Source organism: Podarcis gaigeae (assembly GCF_964106915.1).
Source record: "Podarcis gaigeae genome assembly, chromosome: 2".
Classification (NCBI taxonomy): domain Eukaryota; kingdom Metazoa; phylum Chordata; class Lepidosauria; order Squamata; family Lacertidae; genus Podarcis; species Podarcis gaigeae.
Window position 1 is genome coordinate 101,944,608 of NC_139679.1, and position 22,540 is coordinate 101,967,147.

The 22,540-nt window shown below is 42.4% G+C and overlaps 2 protein-coding genes across 3 annotated transcripts in view; one reads left to right on the forward strand and one right to left on the reverse strand.

Annotated features, from left to right (window-relative positions):
* Nucleotides 1–22,540, forward strand: part of PRICKLE2 (prickle planar cell polarity protein 2) — a 246,066-nt gene that overhangs the window by 178,119 nt on the left and 45,407 nt on the right. For both annotated transcript variants that reach the window (XM_083723501.1, XM_083723502.1), the window contains one exon: nucleotides 18,709–18,822. In XM_083723501.1, coding sequence (XP_083579627.1) covers nucleotides 18,709–18,822 — 114 coding nt within the window. The remainder of the gene's footprint in view (nucleotides 1–18,708; nucleotides 18,823–22,540) is intronic.
* Nucleotides 1–22,540, reverse strand: part of LOC310837919 (uncharacterized protein C3orf49) — a 405,030-nt gene that overhangs the window by 163,773 nt on the left and 218,717 nt on the right. The window lies entirely within an intron of this gene.

The following is a 22,540-nucleotide window of genomic DNA, read 5'->3' on the forward strand; positions in this document are numbered from 1 at the left end:
TAAAACTGCATGCAGTTTTAAGCTTTTCATGTGGCAAGGGTGGCCATTTGATGGACCCAGCAATTAAAACATTTGCAAAGCAAATTGTGGAGCCTGAACATTTCGAATGCGATTGAAGTTAATACAGAAATAGTGCTTCAGAACCATCGTGTGTCTTCTAGAAAATCCAGGATAAAATGTTATAACTTGGGTTTCCCCGTGGAGATGCTAGAGGATACTTTTCCAAAAATACCTGCATAAGCAGTCAACTTCACAAGGTTAGAATAAATAAGATGAAATTTATTTTTACAATCTGTGGGTTAAAAGAAATAAATTTGGATTACCCACCCCCCTAAAAAAAAGTTTGACAAGGATGAAAATTGAACAATACAGATTCCCGAAAGGATATGATATCTGTTGCCAACGCTCAGATCTTCTTATGATATTGTTGACCATACTCAAAAATACAAGTTCTTACATTTTATCTGTTCGCCCTTAGTGAGTATGGGTCTCAGTATCTTTCATGCTGCGTCATGGATTCAGTTTTAAGAGGTACTGAGCATAGGCTTTGATCTATTTGCTTGTATAACATTGGCACTACAGGCTATTTTAAGAAACACAGATATAAGTGAAATGTAATGGGGAGATCTAATTGAAAATTTAAAGATCAATGTTTAGAGGGAAACATTTTTAATTATTATCCACGCCTGCAGCAAGGCATTTAGCTGAAAGCCTGGTCATTCCGCAAGGTGTTCCCACCCTTGACTCCCCAGTGCCATTAGATAAAAGGTTATTGATACAGATGACTTCTTCAATTCAGCGCTCACTTATGCACATGCAAGTTTTATTGGCAATAGTGCAGCAGTCCTCAACCGGTTGGGGGGTAAGCCAGGAAGTTTGTCATGCTTAAATCACATTGAAATAAATGGGATGTTATAGTTTAAGACTTACTCGGGTCCCATGGATTCCAAGAGGACTAAAGCAGCTTTAAGTATCTCATTATGTGGAATTAAGCAGTATTGATTTCAGTGGAATTTACTTCTCAATGCCATACATGGGTCTGTGCTGCCAAATCTCTTATCTATATGCAGGATCAAAGTGTTAATTCGGCCTTTGCCAACCTGGAGCTGATGGGAGCTGTATTCCAAAACATCTGGAGGACACCAGTTTGGCAAAAGCTGAGCTAATGAGCATTCAAAAACGTCTTCCACTAACATAGCATTTTTAGCCACCCGATATCTTGTCCTTTGCTTCATAGTTTGGGGCTAAACAACAAATGAAAGGTTGGTTTCCAGCACCAGAGGCAAAGGATTATATGCACACCTTCTTGTTCCTTAATTATAATATGGATTAATGTGGTTTTCAAACAGCAACAAATGTACAGAGGTTCTGTTTGAGGGATGTTTATAGTGATAAAATCAGTTGTTTATACTGATTACATCTGCCTGTGTGATCCCTTTTCTGCCAGTCACTTTCCTGGAAATCCTGTTTAGACAGCCTGGCCTGTTTGTGATCAATCACCTATGCTATTTTCTCTTTTGTTTATTGTAAATAGTGATTTAGATAGTGAGCCCCCTGAGCAGTAATGTACTGGTTTTTCTTTTCCTAAACCTTTCCTCAAAGTTTTAGTGCATCTTTGGTGCCCCGTGCAATTAAGCACTATAAAACAGGAGAGAGCCATTCTTCATTGGGCAAACACGCATCCTTCTCCAATCATTCATTTCTTCAACGTTAGAATCACAGCTAAGCCCCATATGCCATTTTGTTTTGTTTTTTTAAAATAAATATTTATTAAAATTTTTGAATACAAATGCATAAATAATAAACAACATTACTTATATCATAACATAATTTCATCACTTCTTTGGACTCCCTCACGTCTCCCGCTCCCACTTACATCGTTAAAAAGTTTTTTCAAGCAAATTATCATCTTGTTTACAATCTTATATCCGCTCATTTAAAATACAATCTAGCAGTTCTCCAAAAGGTTTATATTTTCCTTAGTCTCACTTATCATCGAATTCAAATCTAATTTAGTGGTGGACAGTTATTTATGATCTAGCATCCTTCTTAACATTCAACCAAATTACAATATTTTTGTAAATAAATCTTAAATTTCTTCCAGTCTTCTTCAACCCTCTCTTCTCCCAGGTCTCGGATTCTGCCAGTCATCTCGGCCAGTTGCATATAGTCCATCAGCTGCATCTGCCATTCTTCCAGTGTGGGTAGATCTTGAGTTTTCCAGTTCTTAGCGATGAGTATCCTTGCTGCCGTTGTTGCATACATAAAAAATGTTCGGTCCTTCTTTAACACCTTTTGACCGACAATACCCAGGAGGAAGGCCTCTGGTTTCTTAGTGAAGGTATACTTAAATACCTTTTTCACCTCATTATATATCATTTCCCAGAAGGCCTTCACTTTGGGGCAAGTCCACCAGAGGTGAAAGAATGTTCCTTCACTTTCTTTACATTTCCAACATTTATTTTCAGACAAATGGTATATTTTGGCAAGTTTAACTGGGGTCATGTACCATCTATATATCATTTTCATTACATTTTCCTTCAGAGCATTACATGCAGTGAAGTTCAGCCCGGTGGTCCACAACCTTTCCCAGTCCTCAAACATAATGTTATGCCCAATGTCCTGTGCCCACTTTATCATAGCTGATTTAACCATTTCATCTTGTGTATTCCATTTTAACAGCAAGTTATACATTCTTGATAGTACCTTAGTCTTTGGTTCTAATAATTCTGTTTCCAACTTCGATTTCTCCACCTGGAACCCTAACTTTTTGTCGTTTTTAAAGACTTCTTTAATCTGAGCATAATGTAACCAGTCTCGCACTTTATCCTTCATTTTCTCCAAACTCTGCAACTTCCAATTGTCTCCATCTTTTTCTAATATTTCCCAATATTTTGGCCATTTGGCCTCCATATTGGGTCTTTTTCGGGCCTTAGCTTCCAGCTATGCCATTTTGAAGCAGAATATGGCATTTTGAAGCAGAAACTGAGACATTGATGAATAACTTTGACAACATGGGAGTGTGTTTATTTAGTGTGGTTTTTTATTTAAAAAACCCAACAACCACCCATGTGCAACAACACATTTTTGTACTGTTTTGCTTGGATTCAACGAATGCTTGGAAATGAGAACAAATGAAGCCAATTCCGCAAGCTACCTAGATGAACATTAAAAAAAACCTTTATCTAATAACACAGAGGAATCTAGCATGGGAATATCTTGTGGAATGCTTCTGTCTGGGCTCAACTTCACAGGTAGGAAAAGAACCATGAACAGAACCACTGTACTAAAGTACCTCCATTACCCCTCGCACACAAGTAACCTAGGAAGATTTTATTTGCTTTATTTCTGTGCTGCTTTTCATCCAAACAAATCCCAAAGCAGCTTACAAACAATAAATAGCAATGACATGATAGAACATTACAAATACAGCACAAATCATATAGAATAATTAACTAATCATCCGTGAAACAATTAACAATCTATAAAACCCTGTTAGCAAAGCAACAATGGAAAAATAAGCTAAACATCGTGATTAAAGCAAAGTCATATTCCGTGATCAACAAATCAATACAGCATTTATATTCTATAAGACAATATTAACAACATAAACAACCAAAACGTAAACTAAGCACTCATACACCGTCATAACTCATAAAATTCACTCTGTTCAGCTCATTAAAATACACATCCACATAATATACCTGTGGCAACTCCCTCCTGAAGGTCCTTAAAACTGGAGGTGGTAAGCACAGGTGGAACCAACCCCTGCCTGATGACCAAAAGAGTCTCTCTCCTCATAGTTCTTCCTCTGGAAAGAGCTCCCCTATGAAGGCGCCTGTGGCTGGAGGTGGGGTAAGGCAGGTGGGAAAAGCCATTACCTGCTGGCCAACACAGAATCTCTCTCCCCTCACCATGGGTACCATTTTCAGTGATATCAAAAGCCACTGAAATATCACATGAGAGTAACAGAGAGTAACAGAGTTGTACTCCCCTTGTACTTCTTCCAATACAGGTGAGTCAATCGTGAAGCAGAACCTCAACTGAAGCGGCTCCCCCCTTAGGGTGATGATTGCTTTCTCTCAAACCTAATTTGTTTTAGGCATCAATTATAATCCGGATGAACGGTTGCTGACAGCCCTCTCAATTTGCGCCTCATGCAGAGAACATATAGTTCTGTTTATAGACCCTTCAAAATTTTCACAAGAATGACGACCTTCTTTAGCTGTGTTATTGTTCCTGTATGTCAAGGTTTTTGAGAAAACAGACAAACACAATGCTTTCTTTAAGAAATAAAATAATAGCCCATTGTAAACATACAAAGCACCATGTAAAAACACCCACCCACCCCAAAACCCTCAATTTATTTCGTTTCAACAGGGAATATGAATGCTCTTTCAGCATAGGAAAATAGGTGGGACCATCAAGGCTGCCATGTCTGAGGCCTAAGGGAGATCTAACTAGAAGACTTAAAGAGGAGGCAAGCTCAGCCTCAGATGCCTTTTAAAGCATCTGCTGTTGCTGCTTTCTCTCCTAAATCAGGGTTTCTTTCTACGCTCTCACACAGAGGGGTCATGAGACAGAGCCACAAGTGGCTTTCACACACGCACCCAGCCGAAACAGTCACACATCTCATTATATAAACAGCTAGGCATGCCGACATAACAAATTCATTTCAGAGCAAAGTGGGTCAGTCGGCAAGGGTAAGAATTCAACAACCGCAGATGTGTTTGTGAAACAGAGGGGCCGGTGCTTTAGGAACAAAATTCTTAGGAAGGTCTGCCTAAAGCCATTCCTTTTGTTTCTCCCATCCCAAGCACAGAGAAGTTTTCAGTGCAATATAGAGTTTGGACCGCAAACGACTTCACAAGGTCACTAGCTGGAATACAACCACAGTTAACGTGTGTATATTATGCGCACTTGCCTATTAATAGGACTGTTCATAGGCACTGCCATTTGCAATTGGACTTCTGCTGTGATTCAGAGAAAATAGGATCTGAGTTGGCTGGGTGAGGCGGGGAGAAACCTTTGTTTTTTTGCCCACTGGTCTTTGCTGCTTCTACCTGTTGCCGCCCACTTCTAATGCCCCTCTTCTTTCGTTGCCTACCGGCTTGCTGGTATTACAGCCATGTTTTCACTCTTTTAAAAGAGTCTTTGGAAAGAGGCCCCATGGAACATGTGTACTCTGTGTCCATGGGGCCTCTTTTAAAGGACTCGCCCTGTATAAGTGTGCACATTCACTAATGGCAACTGTGCATGTAAACCAAGAGAGTGACAATGATGCAACCAATAGGCAGTTTAAGAGCTGTGCATGAAACACATGCTCAGCAGAGGGTGGCCAGTTAGATATTGCCAAAAGCGGGAGGGTGCATCATCAAAAAAAGAGGTCATTGATTTGTGGAAAATTTTTATGTGGGAATTTATGTGTATAGATGCAAATTTAGAAATAATTACTAAAATGCAATTCTTGAAAAGCATTTCTAAGCCTTTTAATATGTTTAAATACAGTAGTATCTCAGGTTAAGAACTTAATTCGTTGTGGAGGTCCGTTCTTAACTTGAAACTGTTCTTAACCTGAAGCACCACTTTAGCTAATGGGGCCTCCCGCTGCCACGCCACTGCCGCACGATTTCTGTTCTCATCCTGAAGCAAAGTTCCTAACCCAAGGTACTATTTCTGGGTTAGCGGAGTCTGTAACCTGAAACATCTGTAACCTGAAGTGTCTTTACCCCAAGGTACCACTGTATGTAAAAACATCAAAACAAGAAACTATGTCACTGGATGACACTGATTATCTGTATTTAAATGGAAATACAACACACTATAGTAGGAAAGACACCAGGTGACTTGTTTGCTGCCCGGCTGCTAACTGCTGCTTCATTGCTCTTCTTTTTTAATGGTTCTTTATTTGGAAGCCAGATTTGTATTGAGCTGCCCTCAGATAGAGGACTGTCCTCTGGTGGCCCTTTGAAAAAAGTAGGACACGTGGCCACCATAATTCAGCATTGTAAATATGGTGGAAACAGGCAGACTGAGGGATCAGCAGAACTGTGGAATGAGTGTTTCTGAAGATCCAAACCTACTAGATCTGGGACTAAAGGTGCCATGTGAAAGAAAGCCCTGTTCTTCCAAGTCTTATCTCCATTGCACAATGTATTGGAATCACTTATTGTGTGAATCATGATGGTTCGGACCATTCCAGCCATTGCTCAGAAACTTAGAAGTAAGTTAAAGCATCATTTATAAAATCTCCAAGGAGTTCATAATATACATAAGAATGATAGAAGCCAACCAGTGCTAATACTTAAAACATTCAGATAAGCAGAGACATAGTTTCAATAACTACAGCAGCCAGACTCAAGGGGGAAAACCCCTCATATCAGCCACCAGGAAACATCATGTTAAATAGAGAGATTTTTAGCTGTCTATGAAAACATCCCACCATCGGTGTTCGCCTGCTCTCCATAGGGAGCTCATTCCCCTCCTCCGTGTGACCCATAAATTATTGTGAGAATCTTGAAAATCCTTTTTTTAATGTTTAGGAAAGGGTCAGGCCAAGTGTGGAAATTCTCCAGAACTCAGATTAGATGAGATAAACCTGAGAATGGCTATAGTGTGTCTGAAGGACTTGGAACCGTGAACACTTATCATTAAAGCCCCTGTGTTTAAAACTGCAGGATCCCTCTGTCATTTCGAACATTTGCAGTTGGCATCATTACGGCCCTGGCTGGAAATCTTAACTGTCAAGTGAGACGTTGTCACGCTTAACTGGCGTACCAGCTATTATTTCCTGAGGAAATGAAATGCTGCAGAATTAAAACTTTTAAAGGGGCCTGGTTTATGTAGCGCCTCATCAAAACAGAATGCATCTGTCAAATGTAGCCCGCCCTCTAATATATGCATGCAAATACTATGCAACATTTGTTAAGCTTGTTTTTTTTAATAATAAAAAACAAAAGTAAGCCCCAGTGAATTCAGTGAGACTTCCTTCCTAGAAAGTACAAGAATGCTGTCTTAAGATACAGCATTATTACTGCACTAAAACCAAACCACTCTACCTGCAGAGGGTCATGGTGGCAAACAAACTAGCATGATGGTGATAGTAATGTTAATAAGTTGACTCTGGCCAAATTGAAAGTGTAGAACATGTGCTTCTCCAGTGCTTGTTTCATAGAGATTTATGTTCTGTCCTTATTTTGCCTATGGTCCAGAAATATACTGGGAGTTTTGAACAGTTTCTTGCCACTCTGCTGCTCCTAGATAAGATAAAAGTAAAGATAAAAGTCCCCTGGATAGTTAAGTCCAGTCAAAGGTGACTATGGGGTTGCAGCGCTCATCTCACTTTCAGGCCGAGGGAGCCGGTGTTTGTCCACAGACAGCTTCCCGGGTCCTGTGGCCAGCATGACGAAACCACTTCTGGTGCAACGGAACACCATGACGGAAACCAGAGCGCATGGAAACACCATTTACTTTCCCGCCACAGCAGTACCTATTGATCTACTTGCATTGGCATGCTTTCGAACTGCTAGGTTGGCAGGAGCTGGGACAGAGCAATGGGAGCTCACCCCGTCACGAGGATTCAAACCGCCGACCTTCTGATTGGCAAGCCCAAGAGGCTCAGTGGTTTAGACCACACGCCACCCACATCCCTAGATAAGAATCCCTGTATAAGATAACAAGTGGCCAAATATTTTGCAGCAACAATCAAAAACAACATATAATGACTAGCTCTGAGGAGCAGTATAATATATCAACAGATGGTCATCCTTAGGTCACAAGGGTTCCCTTCTGACAGATCAATGACCAACTGGAACTACTTTTTAATATATATGAGATTTTACACTATTTTATTTTGTTCGGAGCTTTTCAGTTTTGTAACTGGTGTTTTTGTCTTGATACTGGTCACTGACCGTAATAAAAAGACTATACCAAGTCCTAACCACCAGACACTAAACCATTCAATAGCACACTTATAAAATACCACAAGGAGCCATCTAGTGGCTCAAGCTCCCTTTTAAACAAATAAATCTTCTCCCAACTTCCTGTAAAACCTGAACAAGCTGATTGTATGAGCTTTCCACTAGGTATGACTTGTTCAGAATGGGCACCACCATGGGGGACACTCTCTTCTTCTTCACCACCCACCTCTCCTCAGATGACAAAGGGATGAGGCAGAACTTCCAACCATGATTTCAAAGCCTAGAGGTGTATAGGATGGAATGCTCCTTCATTTCAAGGTATTGTCATGTCTTTAGTAACTGGGACAAAACTCTATTAGTGTGTTAAAGCTCAAAACCAGCTTTTTGAATTGGGGTTGGAAACTAAGCAACTAATACATCTATATGCATATCATAGAGAGCAGGTATGCATTAGAACTTGCTTGTTGTCCAGGATCACACTGTCACCATACGTTCTCCACTCTCAATTTTTTTCTTCTGGTGTACACTGAGAAATTTCTGGCATTTTGGACGCTCGCTATACTCCTCCTTTGAATGTAATGTAAAAGATAAATCATTGGCTAATGGTTGCACTTCACAAATGCTTGTCTGTTAATGTTTGTTGTTTAACAGTGTTGCAAGACGATGTTGCCCTGAAGCTGGCTCCTAGAAGCATGTTTTGCCATCTCAGGGAGTTTTTAATGTCTTGATTATCGGTACATTATCTCCCCATGGGTGTAATCTGTCAGGAATATAAATCCATAGAAGGTGCTGCAGAAAGATTTAGATCTGGCCAATAATAATAAAAAATGACTCACATTTTCTCCAGCCATTTTGTGCGTCTTGTTTTAAAATTACACTGTTGTTCAAAATTATACGAGGTACAATTAAAATTTCAGCAAACGCCAGGCTTGGCAATTGCACCCTTTCTTCTATAGTCCTGAGGGCTCTTTCCCCGCTTTTGGTACTGTAAAAGAAAGCTGAAATTCTCATAAGTCTGCATATTTTTCCAGCACCCATTAAAAAACCATACTGGTGAGGAGGTCATGGCATGCACTTGTCCTTTTTGGATCTTTAACTCATTGGCTTTTGATGAGCATTAAAAAAAAAAATCTGCCAGGAAGGCCACACTTTGACTTATATACCTTGCTCCCATAGCTTGCCCCTATTTGTGTACAGTCATACCTTGGAAGTCGAACAGAATCCGTTCCGGAAGTCCATTCGACTTCCAAAACGTTCGGAATCCAAAGTGCGGCTTCTGATTGGCTACAGGAAGGTCCTGCAGCCAATCCGAAGCTGCGGAAGCCCCTTCGGACGTTTGGCTTCCAAAAATAGTTCACAAACTGGAACAGTCACTTCCAGGTTTGCGGCGTTCGGGAGCCAAAACGTTTGAGAACTAAGCTGTTTGACTTCCAAGGTACGACTGTATTTACAAAGTTTAAGGTGGGACACATCCTCATAAAAATTCTTCTGAATCTCAGTGTGTTCCATGGGGATTACTCCCCGGTAAGTGTACATGGGTTTGCATTCATTCCTTAACATAAATAGCAACACCCTAGAGGTCCTGGGCCCTAAAGAAGTCAGATTAACCTCAACCAGGGCCTTTTCAGCACAGGCTCCAGCCTGTTGGAACGCTCTGTCTCATGAGACCAGGGCCCTGCGGGATCTGATTTCTTTCCGCAGGGCCTACAAGACAGAGCTGTTCCGCCTGGCCTTTGGTTTTGACTCAGTCCGACCCTTATGTTTCCCACCCTTTATGTGATCTATGGGCTACTTTTAAAATGAGGCTGCATTTTAAATTGCATTTTAACCTGTATTTTAAATTGTCCCCCCCCCCCATTATGTTTTTACTGTAACTTTTACTGGTGTTAGCCACCCTGAGCCCGGCTCTGGCCGGGGAGGATGGGGCATAAATAAAAATTATTATTATTATTATTATTATTATTATTATTATTATTATTAATTATTATTTTGTAATTTGAACGCTTAATGCCCATCACATTCTGAAGGGATGTACTTCTTTCCCCCTCTGTATGTATGCTTAGAGGTGAAATGGAAACAATGATTCTTGTTTATTAGGGTAATTGCTCTAGTAATTGAGGTAACTGAGTGGCGTCAATCTCTGTAGCAGCCGAATAGTCTATCCATGCTATTAAACAAACTGATTCTGCATTCTCCCATTATATATATGTATACTATTTCAACAACAACAATAATAAACATGCTTTTAGGAGCCAGTCCTGGACCCAGGTGGCAACTCCCAATCTCTTAGGGGTCGTCATTAGTCCTCTGTCTCTTGCCCTTAGTAACAGACAGGAGAGTGGCATAATAGTGTCACATACGCAACCATTCATGTGAGCAATTACGGATAATTGGACTTGTGTCCTGTCTAGATTTGGATAATGTGTGTCAATTACTGGCCCATCTAGATGTGTCACTAAAGAGCAATGATTTTATTGCTGTAATTGAAATCATTGAGGGTGTCTTTTCTTTGCTCGGTCTGGGAGCAGGTTTCAGGTTCATTGCATTCTGTCCTGGGTTCCAAGCTCCCAGCAAACTTTAGTTCTCCCTTTGTTTGGAGAAACAGGGAAATGGGAGTCACACATTTCCATATTTATTTATGCAATTATATCATTTACATTCCTCGAGGCTGCCTTTGGCAGCTTGTTGGGGAGGCAGGAAAGTAAAGGCAGCGCTGCTTCATGGGTGAGTGAACAGAGGCGTCACATTCTTTACTCAGGGCAAAAACCTACATAGCTGCAAAATGGCCAACCCTCTGGAAACTTAGCATGTCGGGGGGGGGGGACCCTCCTTTAGTTGTGAGAAAGCTCTGAACAAATTCAGTTCTTTTTAAAAAAAATATTTTATTTATAGGTTTTCCGTTATACACTCATATCATTTTCTGTTTTTATACAGTAATTCTTTTCGGCTTCCCACCCAACATTCCATGACGGTTCTTTATACATCTTAATTATACAGTGATACCTCAGGTTAAGGGACATGGGTAGTGCTGTGGGTTAAACCACAGAGCCTAGGACTTGCCGATCAGAAGGTCGGTGGTTAGAATCCCTGCAGTGGGGTGAGCTCCCGTTGCTCAGTCCCTGCTCCTGCCAACCTAGCAGTTCAAAAGCACGTCAAAGTACAAGTAGATAAATAGGTACTGCTCCCGCGGGAAGGTAAACGGCGTTTCCGTGTGCTGCTCTGGTTCGCCAGAAGCGGCTTAGTCATGCTGGCCACATGACCCGGAAGCTGCACGCTGACTCCCTCAGCCAATAAAGCAAGATGAGCGCTGCAACCCCAGAGTTGGTCACGATTGGACCTAATGGTCAGGGGTCCCTTTACCTTTACCTCAGGTTAAGGGATGCGGGTGGCGCTGTGGGTTAAATTAATACTCTCCCAGAATACTGACCCCCATATTCTTTTAACGGTGGACCCTTAAAGGGGAGGGGTAGGTGATGGCCACAACCTCCCCTTCCATAAACCAAGCTTTTCCAATTCCTAACCACCAAACCTTACAAAGCTGTGATGATTTGAAACCAAAGAAGGATGCCTGCATAAGCAAACTGTTCAGCTGGAGCAGCATGAGAGAAAATACTTTCAAAATGCTGAAGCATGTTTAGAGACAGTTTTCATCTAAACAATAAGCACTTGCATTTTTGCAAACAGGCCTAGCCAAAGGGTGGAAAAGAGGGGGAGAGAGAGGGGGAAAGGCTGTGAATTTTCATGACATACTAGGTCAAGGTAGTTGAGTGTCCATTTTTTTAATTTACTTACAGTTTGATGCTGGCAGATGCCTTTTGTCAGAGAAATAACTGAATCCCTAGAGTACCTGCAGGCTTTAAAGAAATACCTCCCAGGATTTGTAGTCATCCCTAAGGAACATGCATAGCTATGACTTTAAACCTGAGGTACTTTGAAATTCGAGGGGAGGAGAAAAAGAACAGAGAGAAATACTAAATGAGGCTGATGAGGAACTTGAATGTATTGTGGGCTAATGCAATTATTTCCCTCGATTCCTTTGAATAAAGTTGGCTGAACTTGAAAGAGAATCTTCCTCTTGTTTCATTTTACAAGGCTTCCCCTCCACCACCACTTTTTCTTTCTTTATGCTTGAAGGAACTGTTAATTTCCAACATACTTATTACCTTCTTGCCGGTGATGTCTCTGTGTTACGTCACGTTATTTCAACTGCCCTTCTTTATAGAAAAAAAATGAGAAATTCATATTTGGAAAAAGATTGAGAGATCAATAATATTTGGGGCAGGGGAGCGGAGCTTGCTCTGCTGTGTGTGACTGGCTTATGAAATGCGTTGTTTGTGAAATATTCTCCCAAGATCTTATTTGATGCAAGACTAGACCTGCTTTAGCAATTCTCTTTATTTTTGCCAACATTCACATTATGTCGCTGTACCTAACTCTAGGTATTTGCACCTGATGATGACCATTGCAGATTACATCATAGAGGCACTTTTAAATACAATGGCCAGCTTTAATGGGTTATGGAAGGCCCTTAGTTCATGGGTAGAGCGCATGCAAAAGATTCCAGCTTTAACCCCCCGGCACCTCAAGTTCAAGGGGTCAGATAGCAGGTGATGAAAAGACCCTGGAGAAGTGGTGCTAGTCAGAGTAGGGAATCCAGAACGAGATGGGTACATTGTGACTGTGTTCACATGTCACTCTAAGCCATGGTTTAGAGCATGGGTAGGCAATCTAAGGCCCGGGGGCCAGATCTGGCCCAATCACCACCTAAATCCGGCCTGCAGACGGTCCAGGAATTAGCATTTTTTTACACGAATAGAATGTGTCCTTTTATTTAAAATGCATCTCTGGGTTATTTGTGGGGCCCGCCTGGTGTTTTTACATGAGTAGAACGTGTCCTTTTATTTAAAACGCATCTCTGGGTTATTTGTGGGGCATAGGAATTCGTTCATTATTTTTTTTCCAAAATCTAGTCAAGGTCTGAGGGACAGTGGTCAGCCCCCTGCTGAAAAAGTTTGCTGACCCCTGCTCTAAGCCATGGTTTAGAGTGAGGTGCACAAGTGCAGAGAGCCTCAGCTTCCCCCCTTCCCACACAGCTTTTTGCTTTTGATTCACCACATTGTAGTAACCAGTCTGTAGTTAACTTCAAATAAGTCAGCTTTGAAGAACATGATTAGGAGGCTGACTTGTTGGAACTAACCATTATTTAGTGTCAATCAAAATTCCAGGTGTGAACAGCACCGCAAACTGTGGTTAACTAAAAGTGGAAACAGAATATTTTGAGCTCCTGTGTCTGTCTGCAGTTGTGGGCTGGATGAAGGTGAATAAACTTGAGTTTAAACAATGGTAGGAGAGAGGCCCTCTGGATGAATGGCTCCATTGTCATTTACCTGAACTGGATGGGATTGCAGTCCTTGGTTTAAACTTTTTCAGGACAGACTATTTTCTGTCCAGGGACTAAGCTAACTGTGGTGCCAGTGGGATATACCCCCACCCCAAAGCAAATAAAGTGGTACCTCTGGTTACGTACTTAATTCGTTCCAGAGGTCTGTTCTTAACCCGAAACTGTTCTTAACCTGAAGCACCACTTTAGCTAATGGGGCCTCCTGCTGCTGCCGCCGCGCCACCGGAGCACGATTTCTGTTCTCATCCTGAAGCAAAGTTCTTAACCCAAGGTACTATTTCTGGGTTAGCGGAGTCTGTAACCTGAAGTGTATGTAACCTGAAGCGTATGTAACCCGAGGTACCACTGTACTCTTTTGGAAGAGGGATTTTCTTAGGAACTGCAGCTGGGCGAGAAAGGGTTAATTTCGTCATCTACTCCTGCTCTGATCCTATTAGTTATCAGCTGCCCCCCCCCCAGCTGATGCAATTTGCATATATATTTTTTAAAAACCTGCTTGTTACATGCACAAAGACAAATTTAACATTGTGTGTACTTTGGCCCTGAGGAACCATTTATTTCCCAGGCTTGCTTTCTCTGCTCCCCCACAATTCCATCTTGTCAGCCTTCTGTGTTTTGAAACGGAATTGCTGTCAGATGTTGAAATCCTCCTTCCACAAACTTGAATGAATTTCAGACTGAGCAGAATGGGAGTATCAGGCAAATTCATCTTCCTTCTGAGTCCCCTCTAGACACATCCCACTAGGCTGCCGCCTTCCTTGTAAGCAGTTGCTGTGACACAGCCTACCGCATTGTGCCAACGTAGCATCCTATCCAGCAAGCGTGTTTTGTAATGAGACACTGGTACTAAGTGTGTCCTATAATAAGAACGCTGTGTAAAGGCACAGAAAGTCTTGTTCTCCAGTCCTGAGTATCCCCCCCCCTTCACTGATTTCAACAGTGCTTTCTTCCAATTGCATTTAGGAATAGAACCTAACAGTTTATTTACGCAAACCCTGGCTTTTCAGGCCCTAGTCTGACACTCTAACCACTGCACCAAACTGCCTATCTACTGCCTCTCAGTAAGGTTTATGATAGGTTATAACCAAGGCTTCCTTTGTGGCCTTGTGTACCTGCACCAATAACTGTAGAAGGAAGATTCCTCCTTGTTGGTTCTCCTGGACCTCACATTTGTTTTTGATACCACGAGTCATGGTACCCCTTCCGGACTGGCTGGCTGGATTGGGGTTGAGAACTCCTATTCTGTTTTTGGGTATAGTCTAGCCTAGAGGGCAGGTACCAGAAGAATCTAGTGCTCAGGGACAGCTATTTATCTTGTTGGTCTTTGGCTGTAAACAGAACAAATTAAAAGGCTGCTTGAATTAATCAGTACATTTTTCTCTATTCAGCCTGGAGCTGTTTCGCCAGTTTTAATTTATTTAAAAGATTATTCTGTACATGTTTTTCTTTATAATCCATTGTTAAGACAAGCAGATGGTAAAGAAGGGAGATGGAAAGGGTTAGCGGGCATTACTATCACTGAGAGAAGCGTACACCATCAAGGATTTAAACGCATTTTGGAAGTGGAAGTGCAGTGGAGAGGGGGTGAAATGCGCCCATACTTTCTAGGTGATGATACTGAATGCCGAAGGTGACGTATCACCTGTGGGAGCAACTGCCTATCATTGAGGTGGATGTGCTCTGGGATTCTCTCTTGGCTGGCGCCCAGTTTTACAGCCCAAGGAGAACATGCATTGATTCTGAAGGATGGTAAAAGCGAAAGCTTCTGAAAATCCTTTTAATGATGACATTCACGATTTGCCTGCAGAGCAAGGAGTTGAAATCACCTGGGCAGAATCCGAAGGAGTCGGTGCTTTCTTTGGGGTTTACCTGAATGGCGTCTTTCTTGGATCTGATCCAAATCTCCTTAACAGTCCCTGGTTCGTTTCAGGTGACGAGGTGCAGGTCAGGACCTGCTGTCTCTGTTTTGGGTTGGTTTTAGTTTCCCAAAGTCATTTGCCCATCCCTGCAGAGCTATTTCTTTAATCTGATGGGAGATAGCTCCGACAGACCTCCTGACATGAAATGGAAGACTTCCCAGAGGAAATGCTTGAAAGCGTTGTGCTCTGGTTTTTCCTGTGCCACGGCCAGAAAACAAATATCTACGCACACGATAACCTGATTGCTATTTAGACTTGTTATCTCCTCCTGTCTGTGCTCTGGGTCTTTACAGCTTATTACCTTGGGGACAAGCGTGACATAATTTGGCAGCCAGTCAAGAATAAATTACTTGTGGATTCACACAGTTTCAAGGGCGTCCTGGGCACGGATGCTCAATAGCAGAAAATCAGCAGTGCTGTATCTACAGAGCACAGAGGCAGTTAGCTATCGACAGGGGCATTTGATTGTTAAATGCAGACATTCAGAAATCAACTGATGATTGTGGTGGAGAAAAGGAGTAATCGGAGACCTGGCTTGAGATTTCAACCACCCAAGTTACAGGCTGCTCAGGCGAGCTTTGGTTCGGTTAGTCTTCCTAAACTTGGCTGTATCGCCTTCCTTCGCGTTCAGCTTAATGAACTGCATGTTCAGGAACCAGGTGAAGGATGCGCTATAAATGCAAAGTAAGTGGTGCTGAGATCTTATTTGTAACCATTTAGTTGGTGGCTTTTAAGACTTCTGGTTGGAAATTCCTTGGCTGAACAAATTGGTTGCTCATAATATAGAGTGGAGGCATAGTTGTGGATTCATTGCATAAACTTTCTTTGCAGTTCTGGGCTTCATTCAAAGCATCTCTTTCTGTGATGCATGCAAATGATGCAATGGGGTTGGGCATGTAAAATAAACACGGAGCTTCAATGTGAGTGCATTATGTGGCTGTTTTCATTCTGGCGTAGATAATGGAGAGCTATCCTGTTGTATGAGCTGTCTCTCCTTCCTGTTACTGTGTTGGGGTGATAGTTCTGAGAAACCTAATTTCTACTTCCCCCCGGGTAAAATCTAAGATGGTAGGGACAGAGCACGTTACAGCCTCATCCCATTCCCATACACATTTGCTTAGAACTTCTTAGTGCAAGGATAGTTGTGATCCCATACATACCATTCACATCCCTGTAAGGTTTGCTTTGATTAATTTACTTAAATTATATCCAACTGCACACTCAAAAACAAAAAAGGCCCTCAACAGGCAACAACAGTTAAAAAGCAATAAGATGTCTTCTATATAAAAGAAGAAGAAGAAGAAGAGTTTGGATTTGATATCCCGCCTTTCACTCCCTTTAAGGAGTCTCAAAGTGGCTAACATTCTCCTTTCCCTTCCTCCCCCACAACAAACACTCTTTGAGGTGAGTGGGGCTGAGAGACTTCAGAGAAGTGTGACTGGCCCAAGGTCACCCAGCAGCTGCATGTGGAGGAGCGGAGACGTGAACCCGGTTCCCCAGATTACGAGACTACCGCTCTTAACCACTACACCACACTGGCTCTCTGCCAATTAAAAGTTGTTGTTCTTTAAACCCCAACATAAATAACAATTACAAGTTCATAGCAGAGGATTGCAATAAAGCATCATTTAAGACCGGAAGAAAATTGACATTTATAAATGTTTGCTGGAGCAGCATTACCTCCTAAAACCCAAGCAAACCCCTCTAGGGAGGGAATATTGCACCAATGGCCCCTCCATTGAAATGCCATGTCTCTCATTTCCACTGGCTTCACATCACCCAGTGCTGGCGTTTAGAGAGCAGGCCTTCTTCTGTTGGCTTTATGAGTTTTATGAGCAAAGGGAGGATCATAGGACAATGAAGTGTTTTCTGAGGTGCTTTGGGCTAAAACATTCCTGGTGCAGGCATGGAGACTCTCAATGTGGCAATGATGAGCCCCTTGCTAGGAGGGACCATAGCTTTGTGGTAGAGACCGTGGTTTGCATGCAGACAGTCCCAGGTTTTTTCTCTGGCATACCCAGTTAATTAAAGGAACATACAGCAAATGATGTGAAAAAATCACTGTCTGACACCCCAAAGAGCTGCTCCCCATTGGAGTCGGTACAGTTGAAGAGGCTGTACAAATCGCACCATTCCTCCAGCGTTGTCATGGGACGTGATGGTGGTGCTTGTGTTTCTGAGGATACAATACAGTTGTACCTTGGGTTAAGTACTTAATTTGTTCCGGAGGTCCGTTCTTAACCTGAAACTGTTCTTAACCTGAAGCACCACTTTAGCTGATGGGGCCTCCTGTTGCCGCCAGAGCATGATTTCTATTCTCCTCCTGAAGCAAAGTTCTTAACCTGAGGTACTATTTCTGGGTTAGCAGAGTCTGTAACCTGAAGCACCTGTAACCTGAAGCGTATGTAACCTGAGGTACCACTGTACCTCCAAAATGGTGTCACATTCTTGCCACACACACACATGTCCTAGCAGCCAGTTGTTATGTTTCAGAAGGGGCAACCTGGTACAGAAACTTTGAGGCAAGCCATTGGGTTGCTTGAGTGACAGGATTTTCCATTGAACGTCAGCTGGGCTCCTCTGAGTGCAGCATGATCCGGAAAAGAAGGTAGAGAGCAATCCCCAGCTTCCACGTTCTGAACCGTGTTCCCTCAGATCAAGTAGACGGGGCTGTTTGTACTCGGCGTTACTTGCCGCTCGCTGTTTCCACCTTGCAAGCATTGTGTTGGAATGATCACAGAGCGTGATGCTGTGCTGTAGCTGGTCTCCGGGAAGCACTAGGCTGCTTTGTTAGGGTCCATAGCTGCAGCGGAAGTGTGTGCCCATCATCAACCCACGTACGAGAAATGGGATCTCTTGGGACCCGGCCTTGTTGCACTGCACCTTGTGCTGCACTCTTCATGTTTGTTTTTAATTACACACTCTGAGACTTAAAGGGAGAACCCAGCCTTCCGACAGATTTTATCTGCTGATTATTTTCACAAATTGTTACAGAAAAGGCCTTGGGGGCTGGAGTGTAGGTGGAGGCTCAGTTACCCAGTCATAGATTGGATGCCAAGGGGGAGCGTCTTAACCTACGCTCACAAAGGCAGGTGCTGACAGATCCTCCTAGCCAAGGGAAACATGCTTACATTCTGGAGAGTGACAGAGAAAACGGTAAAGTACGACCTTGGCGGGTTAGCTTTAGACCGAAAACAGACTGCTCTCCCCTCGCCCTCGCTCTTGCTTTGACCCTCTTCCAAACAAATTTTGGTTTCTGTCAGATAAAGAGCATTTGCCTTTGTCCTAAGGAAAGTTTGCTTTTCTGTTTTGTTTTGGGGTTTTTTGAAAATAGCTGCACGTTTTTGGTAATCTTCAGTGCCGCTGCTCAGAGCGCTTGATTTCTCTGTGTCTTGTCAGTCGAAAGCAAAACAAAAACAAAAACGAAGCCAAGACATTGTACTGCAGTCCCCCTTTCTCTAACATTTAGGTTCATCAGTACTACAGCTGCCTCCCAGAAGACAAAGTGCCCTACGTGAACAGCCCAGGGGAGAAAGCCCGTATCAAACAGCTCCTTCACCAGCTGCCGCCACACGACAATGAGGTGAGTCATTTAGAAATAATTGGGGAAACATTGGCTTAGTGCACACCGCAGGGGACTGGACCATCTTTCTGATGTCGCTGTTGCGTGCAGCAATTAGCCAGTTAACCAAGGCTCTGGCAAAGGATTTGTTAAAGGATTGTTTTGCAAAAGCTCTCTGGGTTCTTAAAAATGTTTTCCTCACTTTGCCCCCTCCCCACCACTCTCAGTGCTGGCTGATGAATTACTTGGCAGAGACCCTGCCCTCTGTACTTGTTCTCAGTTGAGTAGAAAGGGAAACAGTCCTCATATTTTATCTGGAAATGCATATTTATGCAATGCCTATTTAGAGTCTAGATGTCCTATTACTTACGTTTATCTCTTCAATATTTTTTGCTTTTGCTTTGACTGAGAATCGCAGTTTCCAACTTTTATTTTCCTGGAAAAGACATATTTTGTGGTGAGAGATGTTGATAGTTTTTTATACATAAAAATAATGAAAGCTTTTGGGCTCAGACTCACAGATAAACTGGCCTGGCTCTCAGTGTAAATGACATACTCTTAAATTGTAACTATAGGTACAATAAATGTTTCTCTCTGTGCAGAATTGTTGCTGCTGTGGGTTAAAATATTGCTAGATAAAAGAGCATATATTTCTTATGCGGGTGCTAAAATATTAAGTTTTCTGCTTTTGTATTGAATTGAAGAACTGAAACATACAGGCTTTTTATTGCATCTGACTGTGACGTTATATGTGATAGCAAAAAGTAAAATTTTAAATGTTGTCTTTGGGACACATTAAAATGGGTTGCTTGCACCACATCTGCAACTTGCCACTGTGAGGAGCCACTTGCTCAGCCTTTGTCAACCTGGTTCCCCCTAGAAGATTTGGGCTTCATCTCTCACCATCCCTATCCATTGATCATGCTGGCTGGGGCTGATGGGAGTTGTAGTCCGAAAAAATTACCCAGAGGGCACCAGGTTGTTAACCACTGACTTACTAAGCTACATAAGGCATGAAATGCATATTTGCATCTAACATAACAGGGGTTTTTAAAACAAAAAAAAATTCCTTCCAGTAGCACCTTCAAGACCAACTAAGTTAGTTCTTGCACACTTCTTCAGATACACACTAACTTACTTGGTCTTTAAGGTGCTACTGGAAGGAATTTTTTTTGTTTTGACTATGGCAGACCAACACAGCTACCTATCTGTAACAGGGTTTTTTTAAAAATGCAAATGCACCAGTGAGGAATTTAACCCTTTCCTCCTCTCCTGCTTTCCTGAAAAAATAGTTCTACTTCTGCATTTTATGTTGTGCCCCTCTTAGGGATTGATTCCCCCCCCTTTGGATTCCACAGCAAGCAACTGCTGCCCTGGCCACAACATTTGCTGCTTCGCAGAAGAGTATTTAAAACTCGCAGCTCTTCCTCTCCACTGGAAAAGAACATGGGGAGCTGTGTTCATCGTATTTTCAGTTAACTAAAGCCACAGAACGAGACCTTACATCCATACCAAAAACTTCCAAAGCCGGACAAAAAACCCCAAACTGCTTCCTGATACTTTGGCACCCCAGAAGTCTCTACTCACTTTGCTCCAGTTGAGCATTGTTTTGAAGACTGACTTAGCTTCTCTTTGTTAAGAATACCAGCAGCACCTTAAGTGGTTTTCAGATGATTACTAAATCGCATGCAAGAGAATGGACACCCATAGAGAAAGCTCAGTCCCCAAACTGGCCTTCTCCAACCTGGTGCCCTTCCATCAGCACCAGCTAGATGGTGGTTAGAGATAAGAGTTGAAGTTCAAACAACTGGAGGGCACAAAGTTGGAGAAGGCTTCTTTAAATCTTTGGACTCACAGCTGTCCATGAAGGCGCAGGTTAATTCTGTGTCCAGGGCAGGTGTCTACCAGCTCTGTCTGGTATGTAGGCTGAGACCCTACATGCCCACAGACTGTCTTGCCAGAGTGGTGCATGCTCTAGTTATCTCCCACTTGGACTACTGCAATGCGCTCTATGTGGGGCTACCTTTGAAGGTGACTTGGAAACTGCAATTAATCCAGAATGCGGTGACTGGGATTGGCCACTGATACCATATAACACCTGTCCTGAAAGATATTCATTGGCTCCCAGTATGCTTCTGAGCACAATTCAAAGTGTTGGTGCTGACTTTTAAAGCCCTAAACGGCTTCGGTCCCGTATACCTGAAGGAGCTTCTCCACCCCCATCGTTCTGCCCGGACACTGAGGTCCAGCGCCGAGGGCCTTCTGGCGGTTCCCTCACTGCGAGAAGTGAGGTTACAGGGAACCAGGCAGAGGGCTTTCTCAGTAGTGGCGCCTGCCCTGTGGAATGCCCTCCCAGCAGATGTCAAGTTAATAACAACTATTTTACTTTTAAAAGACAACTGAAGGTGGCCCTGTTTAGGGAACTTTTTAATGTTTGATGCTGTACCACCTCTCCCCATATGAACTGACCTGGACTCTGTGATCATCATCTGAGAACTTTCTTCATGTGGCTCCTCCACAAGAGGCCCAGAGGGTAGCAACACGAGACTGGGCCTTTTCGGTGTTGGCTCCCTGTTTCTCGAATGCTCTCCCCAGGAAGGCTTGCCTGGCACCTTTGCTACATACCTTTAGGTACCATACTTTCCTCTATAACCTGGCCTTTGGCTGGTTAAACATTCTATGGCCTTTTAAATGTATTTGTGGGAGGGGAGTTATTGATTTGATTTTGTTTGCTTTTTTGTTATGTATTTGGTGTTTGTTTTTATGTTGTAAACCACCCTGTGATCTTTGGATGAAGGGCAGTATACAAATTCAGTAAATAATAACAATAACAATGAGTAGGCCACAATGTAACACTTTTGTTGTGTGGTGAGACATAGTTTTTCATGTCAGGGGGCAATTTTAGGTTCTGAAGAAATTGGAAATGGAGTAGGGAGATGATTTCTCTCAAAACCCAATCCTCACTCAGCTTGACTAAATGAAAACTACCTTGATCCAAAGGACCAATTATTCCATTGTTGTATATATATATATATATAATTATTTTTTGCATATTACAGTATTGCAAATCCGGATTGTGTTAATGCCTGTGTTTGCAAATGGACTTGATTCATGGTACTCTTCTTGAACTTCCCATAACTTTGTCAGTGTGTTGGGTTGCCCTGGCTGTGTTATAGTTAGCTGCTAGTGTTCGCTAGTACCATGAGCATGTGAGGTTAAAAAAATCAAAAAACAAACTTCTGGTAGCCTATCAAATGTACTATGCTGTGAAGCTGAGACATGTTTGTTTTCGTTTCAAAAAGCTGTTAACAGAATTGTAAAATCCTGCTGCTGGAAGAGACTCAAAAGACATTAAATACCTCCCTTAGAGTGAGATCCTCCAACTGTAGAACTGGAGTCTAGACTAAGGCCCAGGGATGGAGACTGAAGTTCAAGCAAAGATGTTCCAAGGTGATAAGTACTCTTGGAATTGAGTTTTAACTCATCAATAGTCTTAAAAGTTGCCAACTACAAATGAGTCCAGAGACAGATGGGTCTCCCAATATAGAAAGGGGCGGCTGTAAAATTAGGCAGGGTGTGAAGAAAGCAGATAGAGAGAAGCTTTACTCCCTCATCCAAAAGTGACTGGCTGGAGCCTCAAGGAAAACAATACAACCCATAGATAATTCATGGAATTCACTGCTGCAAGATGTCACAATGGCCACTAGCTGAAGATGGCTTCAGATAAATTGATAACAGG